General features: G+C 43.6%; 1 protein-coding gene across 1 annotated transcript in view; it reads right to left on the bottom strand.

Moving 5' to 3' along the window:
* Window positions 1-206: 206 nt before the first annotated feature.
* Window positions 207-10,347, bottom strand: part of SCCPDH (saccharopine dehydrogenase (putative)) — a 32,311-nt gene continuing 22,170 nt past the window's right edge. Inside the window, exons 6-12 of the mRNA XM_082703938.1 lie at window positions 9,204-9,334; window positions 8,013-8,130; window positions 6,445-6,564; window positions 6,291-6,347; window positions 3,649-3,760; window positions 2,088-2,169; window positions 207-848 (exon numbers count right to left, since the gene is read on the bottom strand). Coding sequence (XP_082560064.1) covers window positions 743-848; window positions 2,088-2,169; window positions 3,649-3,760; window positions 6,291-6,347; window positions 6,445-6,564; window positions 8,013-8,130; window positions 9,204-9,334 — 726 coding nt within the window. The 3' untranslated portion in view covers window positions 207-742. The remainder of the gene's footprint in view (window positions 849-2,087; window positions 2,170-3,648; window positions 3,761-6,290; window positions 6,348-6,444; window positions 6,565-8,012; window positions 8,131-9,203; window positions 9,335-10,347) is intronic.

Genomic DNA, 10,347 nt, shown 5'->3' with positions numbered 1-10,347 from the left:
ATCTTGGAAAAAAAATAAAATACAAATAATAAATGAGAGAACAGTTCCGGTCAGGCAGTGCAAATCCACAGAAACTGGCCAGCTAGATCTTTAAAACCAATCACAGATACAGAACTGTAGAAAAGAAACAACAGGCCCAATTACTAGCAGTACCCAGGTCAGAGCCCAACTCAAATACCTACACAGGTCCAAACACAAAGCCACTGTTCCAGTGACAACTGTTTATTATTCAACTTAGGTAAAAGTCAAAAAGTCAGTGTCGATGGGTGAAAAAGTAGGCTAAAATAGCAAAAAACAGTTTCATTTGGCAAAGGGCCAAAGAGTATATAGAGAAACTCCGTAGGTGAGGTCCCATTCAGCGTCATAGCAGAAGGGAGAGTGGCTCTCCCTGCCCCCTGTGACCACCGGCCTGACCGCCTCATCCGGGACCTGTCAGCAGCACAGAGGGAGACGCCCACCCCAGCCTCTGATCCGCCAGCTCATGTTTAAAAACTGACCATGAATTCTTCAATGAAAAATTGAAAGATTACTTCTCTCTCACAAGCAATAAAACCACAAAATCAGCTAAGATTTGAAATTTAGGGAAGCTAGTACAATTTCCTGCTTTTTAATGTGTACGTATTTTAGATGTGACAAATCTTTTTCACATACAGTCAGACAGGATAGAGAAGAATTTCAAATTTCAAATTAAAAAAGGCCGTTAATTCATGCACTTTATGCCTTCAGGTAATTCTTCAACGGTTTAGACTTCAGAGCTGCTGATGACACTAAATTCAATGCCGCGCTGGTTGAGTCTGTCAATCAGCTTTGTTCTGGAGAAGGCTGCTCCGGGAGTGAAGACCCCACCCCTGTAAGACGAGAACAAGGTCAATCTCGGCACAAAGCAAGCTCTAGCCCTCTCCTGGGGGGGGGCGGTGAGATTCGCTGGAGGTCTGGCCAGCAAGCCATGCAGAGAAAACCTTCATTCTGGAAAACCTTCATTCCATACACACTAGTTTGGGTTCCTTTCTCGAAATCAGCCAAATGAGCAAAGGAGCTATAAGCCAGGAGGAAACTAGCCCTCAGCAAACCCATCCAGAAGGGCTCAGCTCCCAAGGGGATTGTCTCTGTGGACTGCTGAGTGTTTGAGGGGGACACTGAGGGTCATCAGCCTAAGGGACCACTGCTGTCAGTAAAGGCAATCCTCAGATTCAGGGGGATGAAAAGGGACCTGAGTGAAATAAATTTAGGCAACATAAATAAGACTTAACATAGAAGAAAAAGAAGTTTTTAAAAAATCTAATGACTAATATTTATAAAGTGCTAAATATTTTCAAAGGGTATACAGCTGAACTGCATGGGTCCACTTATATGTTACTTCTTTACAGTACTATAAATATTTTTTCTTATGATTTAACATTTTCATTTCTCTAGCTTACTTTAAGAATATAGCACATAATACCTAGGTCAACAGTAAGCTATTCGTTAAACTTGGGGGAGTTAAACGTTACACATGCGTTTTCAACCATGCAGGGGTCAACTGTAGAATTATTTGGAAAAATTTAATTAGGCTTCACTTTATACCATTTTTATGTCACTGAACATTGTTTCAGGTCATGGCTACATTTATTTGTTTCTAAGCCTGTAAGCCTGGACTTATCTGTAAAGTTGGCCTACGTTTATAGTAACAGCTAAACACTCTAGTAACTGAGTCCGCTTGATAATCATCTCGCCAAGATGCCATGCATCAGTTCCCACTGGCATCAGGGCTTCCCACTGCCGGCTGGGCGCCATCAGCGCTGGCAAGAGGCTCCTGACAAGACTATTTAACAACAGGAACCTTCTCTGGGTAGCTGACTCCCGCCCTGCACTACTTTTACAAGGAAGGAAAGCCAGCCTACATAACCCTGAAACTTCTCTATTTATCTCTGCATTGTTCTCAGAGGCCAGTCAGAAACTGTCCTCTCACAATTTTAATTTGCCCCTATCTTTGGATCAGAGGTACTGAAAATACTTATGTGCAGACTCAATGTCTGAAAACTGAAAATAAGCTAAAATATAACATAGATGAAAATGACATCTTCGAATTAGAAGAAAACCAGACTCACGTCTTCGGAAGATCCGAGATATCATTCAGAAGAGTCATGGCTGCCTGGACCATGGCTATGGAGGTGGCCACATAGCCAGCCTCTGCAGAAGACAGGCGATCAAAGCAAACTGTTAATGAAGTATGCATTTGACAACACCCAAAAATCAAACGGTTGATTTGATAGCTCACTCTAGATATACAGAATTTTCTCAAAAACTGTTCACTTAAAACTAATAATATTCATACAGTAGTTATTAAGTTAGGACTGTTAGTGCTTTAATTTTATTTTATTTTATGTTTTTTAAAGATTTTATTTATTTATTTGACAGAGAGAGATCACAAGTAGGCAGAGAGGCAGGCAGAGAGAGAGGAAGGGAAGCAGGCTCCCTGCTGAGCAGAGAGCCCGATGCGGGACTCGATCCCAGGTCCCCGAGATCATGACCTGAGCCGAAGGCAGCAGCCCAAACCACTGAGCCACCCAGGCGCCCAGTGCTTTAATTTTATTAACCATACTTCATTCTCCCAGCAATTACATGACATTAATCCCATTTTTTTAATCCCCATTTTACAGGGGAGGACACCGAGGCACAGACTTGAAGTCAGCAGCGGCTGGGCCAGGAGCACCCAGAGCTGCCATGGTCCACAGCTCAAGCCCCTGCGTGGCCTCTGGGAAGCAACTGAAGCCAATGAGCCTAATTCCTTGTTTCTCTATCCACACAACAGGCTCCACTTAAAAAAAAAGATTCCATTTCTTTAAGAAAAACAACTGAGTAACAGAAGTCCAACTTAAGAAGTAGCTTTAAAAGAAGTCTAAAAGCAAATGGAACTTTAGTGTTTACAATTCTGCCAAATCATAAAAATATGGTGAATTTATCTTAAAAAGCCTGGTGGGAATCTGAGAAGGCAAGATACAAAGTACCTTTGCCATCTGGCTTGATCGAAACTGCAAAACAGACCCCCTCTCATCTATCAGAGGTGATGGTAATTAAGTGACAATTATACTAGAATTCACACGTAGGACTGTCTCTGTAGAGTTCTGTAAAATTCACACACCAAAAGTTCTTGAACTTTTTTGGGCGACCAATCCTTTCAACTACCCATCAAAAGCCTTTACCTACTCCAGAAAAATACACATGGATGCAAACATTCTATAACAATGTCAGTGTGTTCACCTGGCCCACAGCTTTATGTTAAAATTTCACTGCTTTAAAGTGACCCTTGAGTATGAGCATAAATGTCAACCAGCCCCTTTTCTTATTAATATTAAAATATGCCACTCAGAATTACTAATAAAATTAGACTGTAACAATTTCAATCCTTCCTTCAATGGAATAATTTATATATATATACATATATATATATAAGGGGATAAAAAACAGAACAAACTTCACATAACTTCTGGGAGAATTATTTAATAAATAATTAGATTACTAATGTATTGATTTACTCATTTAATAAAATAATTTGTGCAAGTTTATCTCTAAAACAATGAAGCTTTAAGGAAAAAAACCTCACAATACTGCTTTCTGCCTTAAGACAATGTAAAACTCTGTAGCATTCTTAAGTCATATGTGAAATACCTGGTCCTTTCACCTGAGTACAAATTCTCATATTTGGTTTGTTCTTCTCGGGACTAAAGCCTTGGCTGTATCCTTGACCAAAGAACGTCAGTGTAAATGACGCGGCATCAATCTGAGAAGGAAGCACAGGCCTTATGTCAGGAACACGCCACTTCCTCCCCGAACCTGGTAAAACCCATTACTCTACTTCACAGGAGACATTTTCAATAGATGAAAACACCACTAATCGGCCAGAACATCCTATCATGCGTTAAGCACCAGGCAAAAAATCAATCCACGCCCGGCTGGTGCTGGGGGAGGCTGAGGAGGAGGAGTGAGCGCGGACGGTTCTTACCCTGGGGACTCCAGACGGACAGCACGCTGAAAACACGTCCCACGGCCTGGAGCCGTGGGAGCATCTGGTGGCTCCTCAAAAAATTACAAAGAGATTTCCCACTGGAAATCTCTTTACCCCAAGGAACTGACAGGAGGATCCTGCAGGTGTATCTGCACAGCCAAGTTCACAGCAGCACCGCTCAAGACAGCAGAAAGGAGAAAGAAACCCAAGCGTCCATGGCCGGAGACGGGGGCCGTACGTATGGGAGGTGTGGGTGTCTGTGCGTGTGCGGTGGGTGGGTATGAGTGTGTGAAAAGGAATCACTACTATTTAGCCTTAAAAAGGTATGAAGTCTGACACCTGCTACGACATGGAACCTTGAGGATATCATGCTCCGTGACACACGCCAGTCACAGAAGGACAAATACTGTCGGAGCGGACACACTCACAGACAGGAGAATGATCGTGGCCAGAGGCTGGGGAAAGAGGAGAAAGGCGAGTTATTGTTTACTGGGGACAGAGTTTCAATGCTGTGAGAGGAAAAGTTCTGCAGCCAGACGGCTGGGATGCCTGCACGGTCATGCAACTGCTGCAGACCAACGTGAGTTCGCGCAGAACGAGTGCTGTCACTGTGAGACGCGCGGATACCACCGAATGCGCACAAGTGGCTAAGATGGTACCTTTCATGTTACGTGCATTTTACCACAATTTCAGGAAGAGAGGAAAAAGAAAGAGAGGGACAAGAGCCTGAGCTAAGGTGCGTATGATGGGTTTGTAGAAAAATCTCGAATGATGCCTACATTCGTGACTGGGCAGATGACAGCGCCACCAATCGAGATGGAAAACAAAGAGGAGAAAGAAGTTTCAGGGAAAGACGTTCAGATTCATGATGTGTGCAATTTCAAGTGCCCGAGGGACACCTGGGTCAAGAGGTCCAGAAAACAGGTGGACAAGCAGCCGATCTAAGCAGGTCTGCTGAGAACACTGTGGAGACAGCCCGGGGACAGTGGAGGGAAGGAAGAGAGCGGGCACCTGGAAGAGAAACGGTCTCAGAAGCCAAGGGAGCGAGTATTTCAAGGACAATAATGTCAGATATAACAGACTGAATAGGGACCCACAGCATTCAAAACATTTAGCAGAATGAAGACAAACATCGACTCTACCTAGGGAAAAACAGGGCGAAGGAGGGCCGAGGACTCCTCTCTGGGCCGGCATGTGCACAGACAAGGAGAGGTGGGGGAGGACGGCAGGGGACACCACGAGGAAGTCAGCAGGAAAGGTGAGGCTCAGGCCAGTATGGTCCTCAGGTCCACGCACTCAAGCACACGAACTCGGGCAGGTAACACCTGCTCTGCGGACTTCCTCAGCTGGAGGGAGCGGCTAATACCTTCACGTATATGACCCCGGGAGGACTAAATGCGATGTAAAGCACTTAGCTCCGCACCTGCCACACAAGAAGGGCTCGATCTTTAAAGAGCACAGGTGGCGGGATTTGTCTTGTCCAGAGTCCTTCCCTGAGCCGCCGAGAAGGTGGAGACAAGAGCAGCACCACCCGTGGCGGCCGGAGAGCAGGACTCCGCGGGGCGCACCACCCACGTGCTCAACCCCACCAGTGAGGCAGTGGGGGTAGACGGGGGCGGGGTAGACGGCGAGGAAAGCCCATGAGGAGATGGAGAGATCGCTAATTCAAAGCGACAGCATCAGCAAATGGTGCTCAAGTTCCAAGTTCCAGTGAGAAGGGGAAGCGGGCATTTGCCTCACACCCATCCTCGCTGTCGGGGAAGGGAGGGCAGCTCCTGGTGGTGCCCGGGTCGGCAGATGGAGCTCACGACCCAGGCCTGACGGGGGTGAGGGGGTGGGGGAGTGGGGGGGGTGTCTGTGAACCACATAGGGGGAAAGAGGGAGGAACTGGCATGGGGGGAGGAGGCACCGGCGTGTGCAGAACAGGAAGGGAAGCGCTGGGGAGGAGGAGGTATGGAGGAGAAAAAGGAAGGCTAAACATTTCTGAGATCTCTGCGACGTCAGAAGAATAAAAGTTTGGAATCAGACGACTGGGTTCTCACCTCGGCTTGGCTAAGTACTCGCTGTAGGACTTTGGGCAAGTTACTTAGCCTCTGGGCTCAGGCTCCTCTTTGGTCAAGAGGAGAGCCTACCCACTTCAAGAGTGTTTGAAAAGACTGAGTCACCTAATTTATGTAAAGAACATAAAAGCACATCTGAAGCACAGTAAGTGCTCCAAGTTTTACCTTCCAGTAAGTGTGCTGAGGAAAAGTAAAAATGAAATAAAGAAAATCATTTAAGAGCTGTATACAAAAGAAAGGGTTACCTGTTTTTGCGTCGGACCTTGTTTTGAAAAATAACCAAAGGAGAAGAGCCATGGGAACTAAAAAAAAAAAAAATTGAAAACCTTCAGTGATATTTTTTTAAAAAATTTGTGGAAAATACTTCTAAAGACCTAGTTTCATAAAAATACCACTTACTTTTATGAGAAGCTGCCTCCCAATGCCAAACTTCACAAAGAATAAAAAGAAAAGTCCCGCGAACATCAGCTTAATGACAGAAGTGATGCCTCCCACCGTCATGTAGGCAGCATACTGGACCTAGATGAGGGCGTAAAGGCAGAATGTTACCCCCAACTTCTGCAGACAACGCAATACAAGAATGTAAGCTACTTACAACTTCCTCTGTGGCCATAAACAGTGAGCAAAAGCAGTTTATGTTCTAAAATCTTGTTCAGAAACCAGACCTTGGGAGCCCATTTTTAAAATAAATTATTATAAGTGGTAATTAGCTTCCCTGACCTGAACACAAAAGTCCCCTTGATCCATACATAAAAAGCCTACAACAATGTACCTAAACGTAGTAATTATACATTATAAGATACAGATTCTAACTACAACCTCTTCTATGAGAAAATAATCTTTTAAATTGAGATACAGTTTCCTCTCTTTTCCCCCCTGTGGCATGCTTTAGCTTTGGTCCTTTTTTTTTTCCTTTCATTTTTTAATTAAATTCAATGAATTAACATATAATATACTACTAGTTTCAGAGGTAGGAGTCAGTGATGCATCATCTTATATAATACTCAGGACTCTTTCCAATATATACCCTCCTTAATGTCCACCACCAAGTTACCTCAGCCCCCCAACACACTCCCTCCAGCAACCCTCATTTTGTCTCCCATGATTAAGAGTCCCTTATGGTGTATCTCTCTCTCTGGTTTCATCTTGTTTCATTTTTTTCCCCTCCCTTCTCCCATGATCCTGTTTTGTTTCCACATACGAGATCATGACAGTTGTCTTTCTCTGATTATTTCACTTAACATAATACCCTCTAGTTTCATCCATGTTGTTGCAAATGGCAAGATTTCATTCTTTTTTGGTGCCTGCATAGTATTTCATTGTACATATATACCACATCTTCTTTATCTATTTATATGTCAATGGACATCTGGGCTTTTTCTATAGTTTGGCTGTTGTGGACACTGCTGCTGTAAACATTGGGGTGAGGTGCCCCTTCGGATCACTACATTAGTGATCTTTAGGGTAAATACCCAGTAGTGCGATTCCTGGGTCGCAGAGTAGCTCTATTTTCAACTTTTTGAGGACCAGTTTCCTCTTCAAGTCTCAGAAACGGGAGCAATTACTTCCCAGACCAAAAGGAGAAAGATGTTACTCCAGAGGTTGGAGGTCACAAGGAGGAAAACCCAGACATCTCACCAGCCAACAGAGTATCCTAGCAGCCAACACTCTCAGGAAGGGTTGTTGGGTGTTTAGGACACCAGCGTTCCCTGCACTAAATTCGCTGCTCTTCTGTTTCATCAACAAGGTATGCAGCTGCCAGACCCGAGTTATGGGGAAAGCTACCTCCTCCCCCATGAAAGCAAAATGCTTTACCCTACCGATTCTTACACTTTCAGAAACTGAACCCTGCATTATTTTGCCTGCTCTTTTTTTGCTTTGCAAACATAATAATCCTACATTAAACAGGTATGGGAATGATAATGAACAGTACACTCTTCATTAAAAATTAATTCATATGCACTTACAGGTGACTGCTCCAAATTCTCGAACAAGTAGCGCTGAGTCCGCCTCACAACGGACACGTCTGATCCCAAGAAGGGAATGGAGTAGCTGTTCAGTTCTCTGCAGTAAGAAATCGGCCACCTGCAAGACAGACCCGCAGACCCAAGAATATGCTGCCTTTTCTTCACTTACAGTTAACTCCGCAAATTTCTGGATAAAAAATGTAGCTTTTCTTGAGGCAGTAATGACAACAAAGATGGCAGATCTGCTCTCAGTTACAATTTATCTACGTGTCCTGTGCTCCCCACACCTACACCAAATAAATGAGTGGGACAGAGCAGAGTTCCTCACAGCAGGGGCTCGCAACCCCATCAATCTCCCCAGACAGTACGCTCATTTCAACAGCCAAACCCTAGTATGAGTTTAGAGTTCTCACATAAAAGTGCTATTAATAGACAATCTAGGGCGCCTGGGTGGCTCAAACATTAAGCATCTGCCTTCAGCTCAGGTCATGATCCCAGGGTCCTGGGATCGAGTCCCGCATTGGGGCTCCCCGCTCTACAAGAAGCCTGCTTCTGCCTCTCCCACACTCCCTGCTTGTGTTCCCTCTCTCACTGTGTCTCTCTCTGTCAAATAAATAAAATCTTAAAAAAAATAATCTACATTAGATCATGACACTTATTAAAATGGTGGTTTTACAGCACAAAATTAACTGATGTTTGATTTTGATAATGATAGTAAAAAGGCATAAAATTCATTTTCTCCCAGAATGCAAATATATTATTATATATGAAGTACTTAAGCTTAGAATAATGTATTAATCATACTATATTTAGCTAGGAAGACAATCCTGTATTCACTACAAAACAGTCTCAGGCTTTTCCAAGTGGCAGACTTTATTAATAACCACACCAACAGCAATATATTTAGACCTGATATGCTAAAGAATGGATTTTGGGGTGCCTGAGTGGCTTAGTGGGTTGGGCATCTGCCTTCGGCTCAGGTCAGGATCTCAGGGTCCTGAGTCGAGTCCCAAGTCAGGCTCCTTGCTCAGTGGGGGGTCCGCTCCTCCCTCTCTCTTCTGCCTGCCCCTCCCCCGCTCCGTGCCTCCCCCCTCTCACTGCCCCTCCCCCTGCTCATGCTTTTTCATTCTCTCTCAAATAAATAAATAAAATCTTAAAATAAAAAAAAGAATAGATTTTAAGTTAATATACCTTCTTTTCAATTTTGAACCAACAATTGGGACAGGTTTCAGATTTGACTCATTTCGCAGTTTTTTCAAATTACTCTGATCTGCAAAACCATAAACTGCAGACTTCCAGGTACCATCGTGAATGCACAACCCCTAATAAAAATTCAGAAAGTAAAGAAACATGTCTTAAGGGATAATGACAAAACATAAAACCAAGTTTACAAGTGTTTACAGAGAACAGAATTCCGCCTCTCTCTGAACAAGGCAAAAATCCCTTTCTTAATCTCGAAATGAATCTCAGGCAGGACTCGCTGGCTTGATCATACTCGATATTTACCCTCATGTGTGGTCCCTCTTCTTCCTTCCTACCATCACTTATGCTCCTTGTAAATGCCACTGAGTTTTTACCTATGCATTTCCACTCAACTAACTGACCATACTCCTTCAAAATTACCCTAATTCCTCTCCCTATGCTGATTCCTCGAAGTTTCAAGACGTGTCCCTGAGCACATTTATGCACACGGACACAATGTACAGACCAATCCCGGCCCCGGCACAGTCGGGGTCCCACTGCCCCCAATGCACCTTACTCCAGACTCAAGTTATATAAATGCATCCCACATAAGTCTTGTTAAAATATATATTTTTTTAGTTTTAAGGCTCATTAATATTTATATTTTAATTTCTTCCCCCACTTCTTCAGTTTCTTTCTGGAACTGTAGGCAGCAGAGAACCCTTGCTTGATCTTGCCCAAACTCATTCGTTCAGTATTTCTCATCCTCAGTGTTTTCCATCCTTCCAGCGTAATTACACCCTCTCCACGAACCTCACCTCCAACGCCCATTAGACGTGAGGGGCAGAAAGGAGAACACAGGCAAGGATATAACCTCGGACTTGATGTCTTAGTGCTGACTCTTCTTTACCTCCTAACTTTCGGATGGGCCTTTTAATTCTCTGTTACATAAGTATTTGAAACTTCATTTATAATTCTGATTGTACATAACCTTTCAGGTAGTTTACCTTGTTTGAATGAACAAAGTTATTTAGAAATATTCAAAACCAATTCTGTCACAAGATTTTTGAGAGAGGAGCATCAGTAAAACTGATGTGAAGACATTGTTGCTTATTAATAAGGAGAATAAGAGAAACAATAAACCATCAGAAGA

This window comes from Mustela nivalis (assembly GCF_964662115.1).
Source record: "Mustela nivalis genome assembly, chromosome: 16".
NCBI lineage: Eukaryota > Metazoa > Chordata > Mammalia > Carnivora > Mustelidae > Mustela > Mustela nivalis.
The sequence above is the reverse complement of the archived record's forward strand: the minus strand, read 5'-3'. Positions and strand labels throughout refer to the sequence as shown.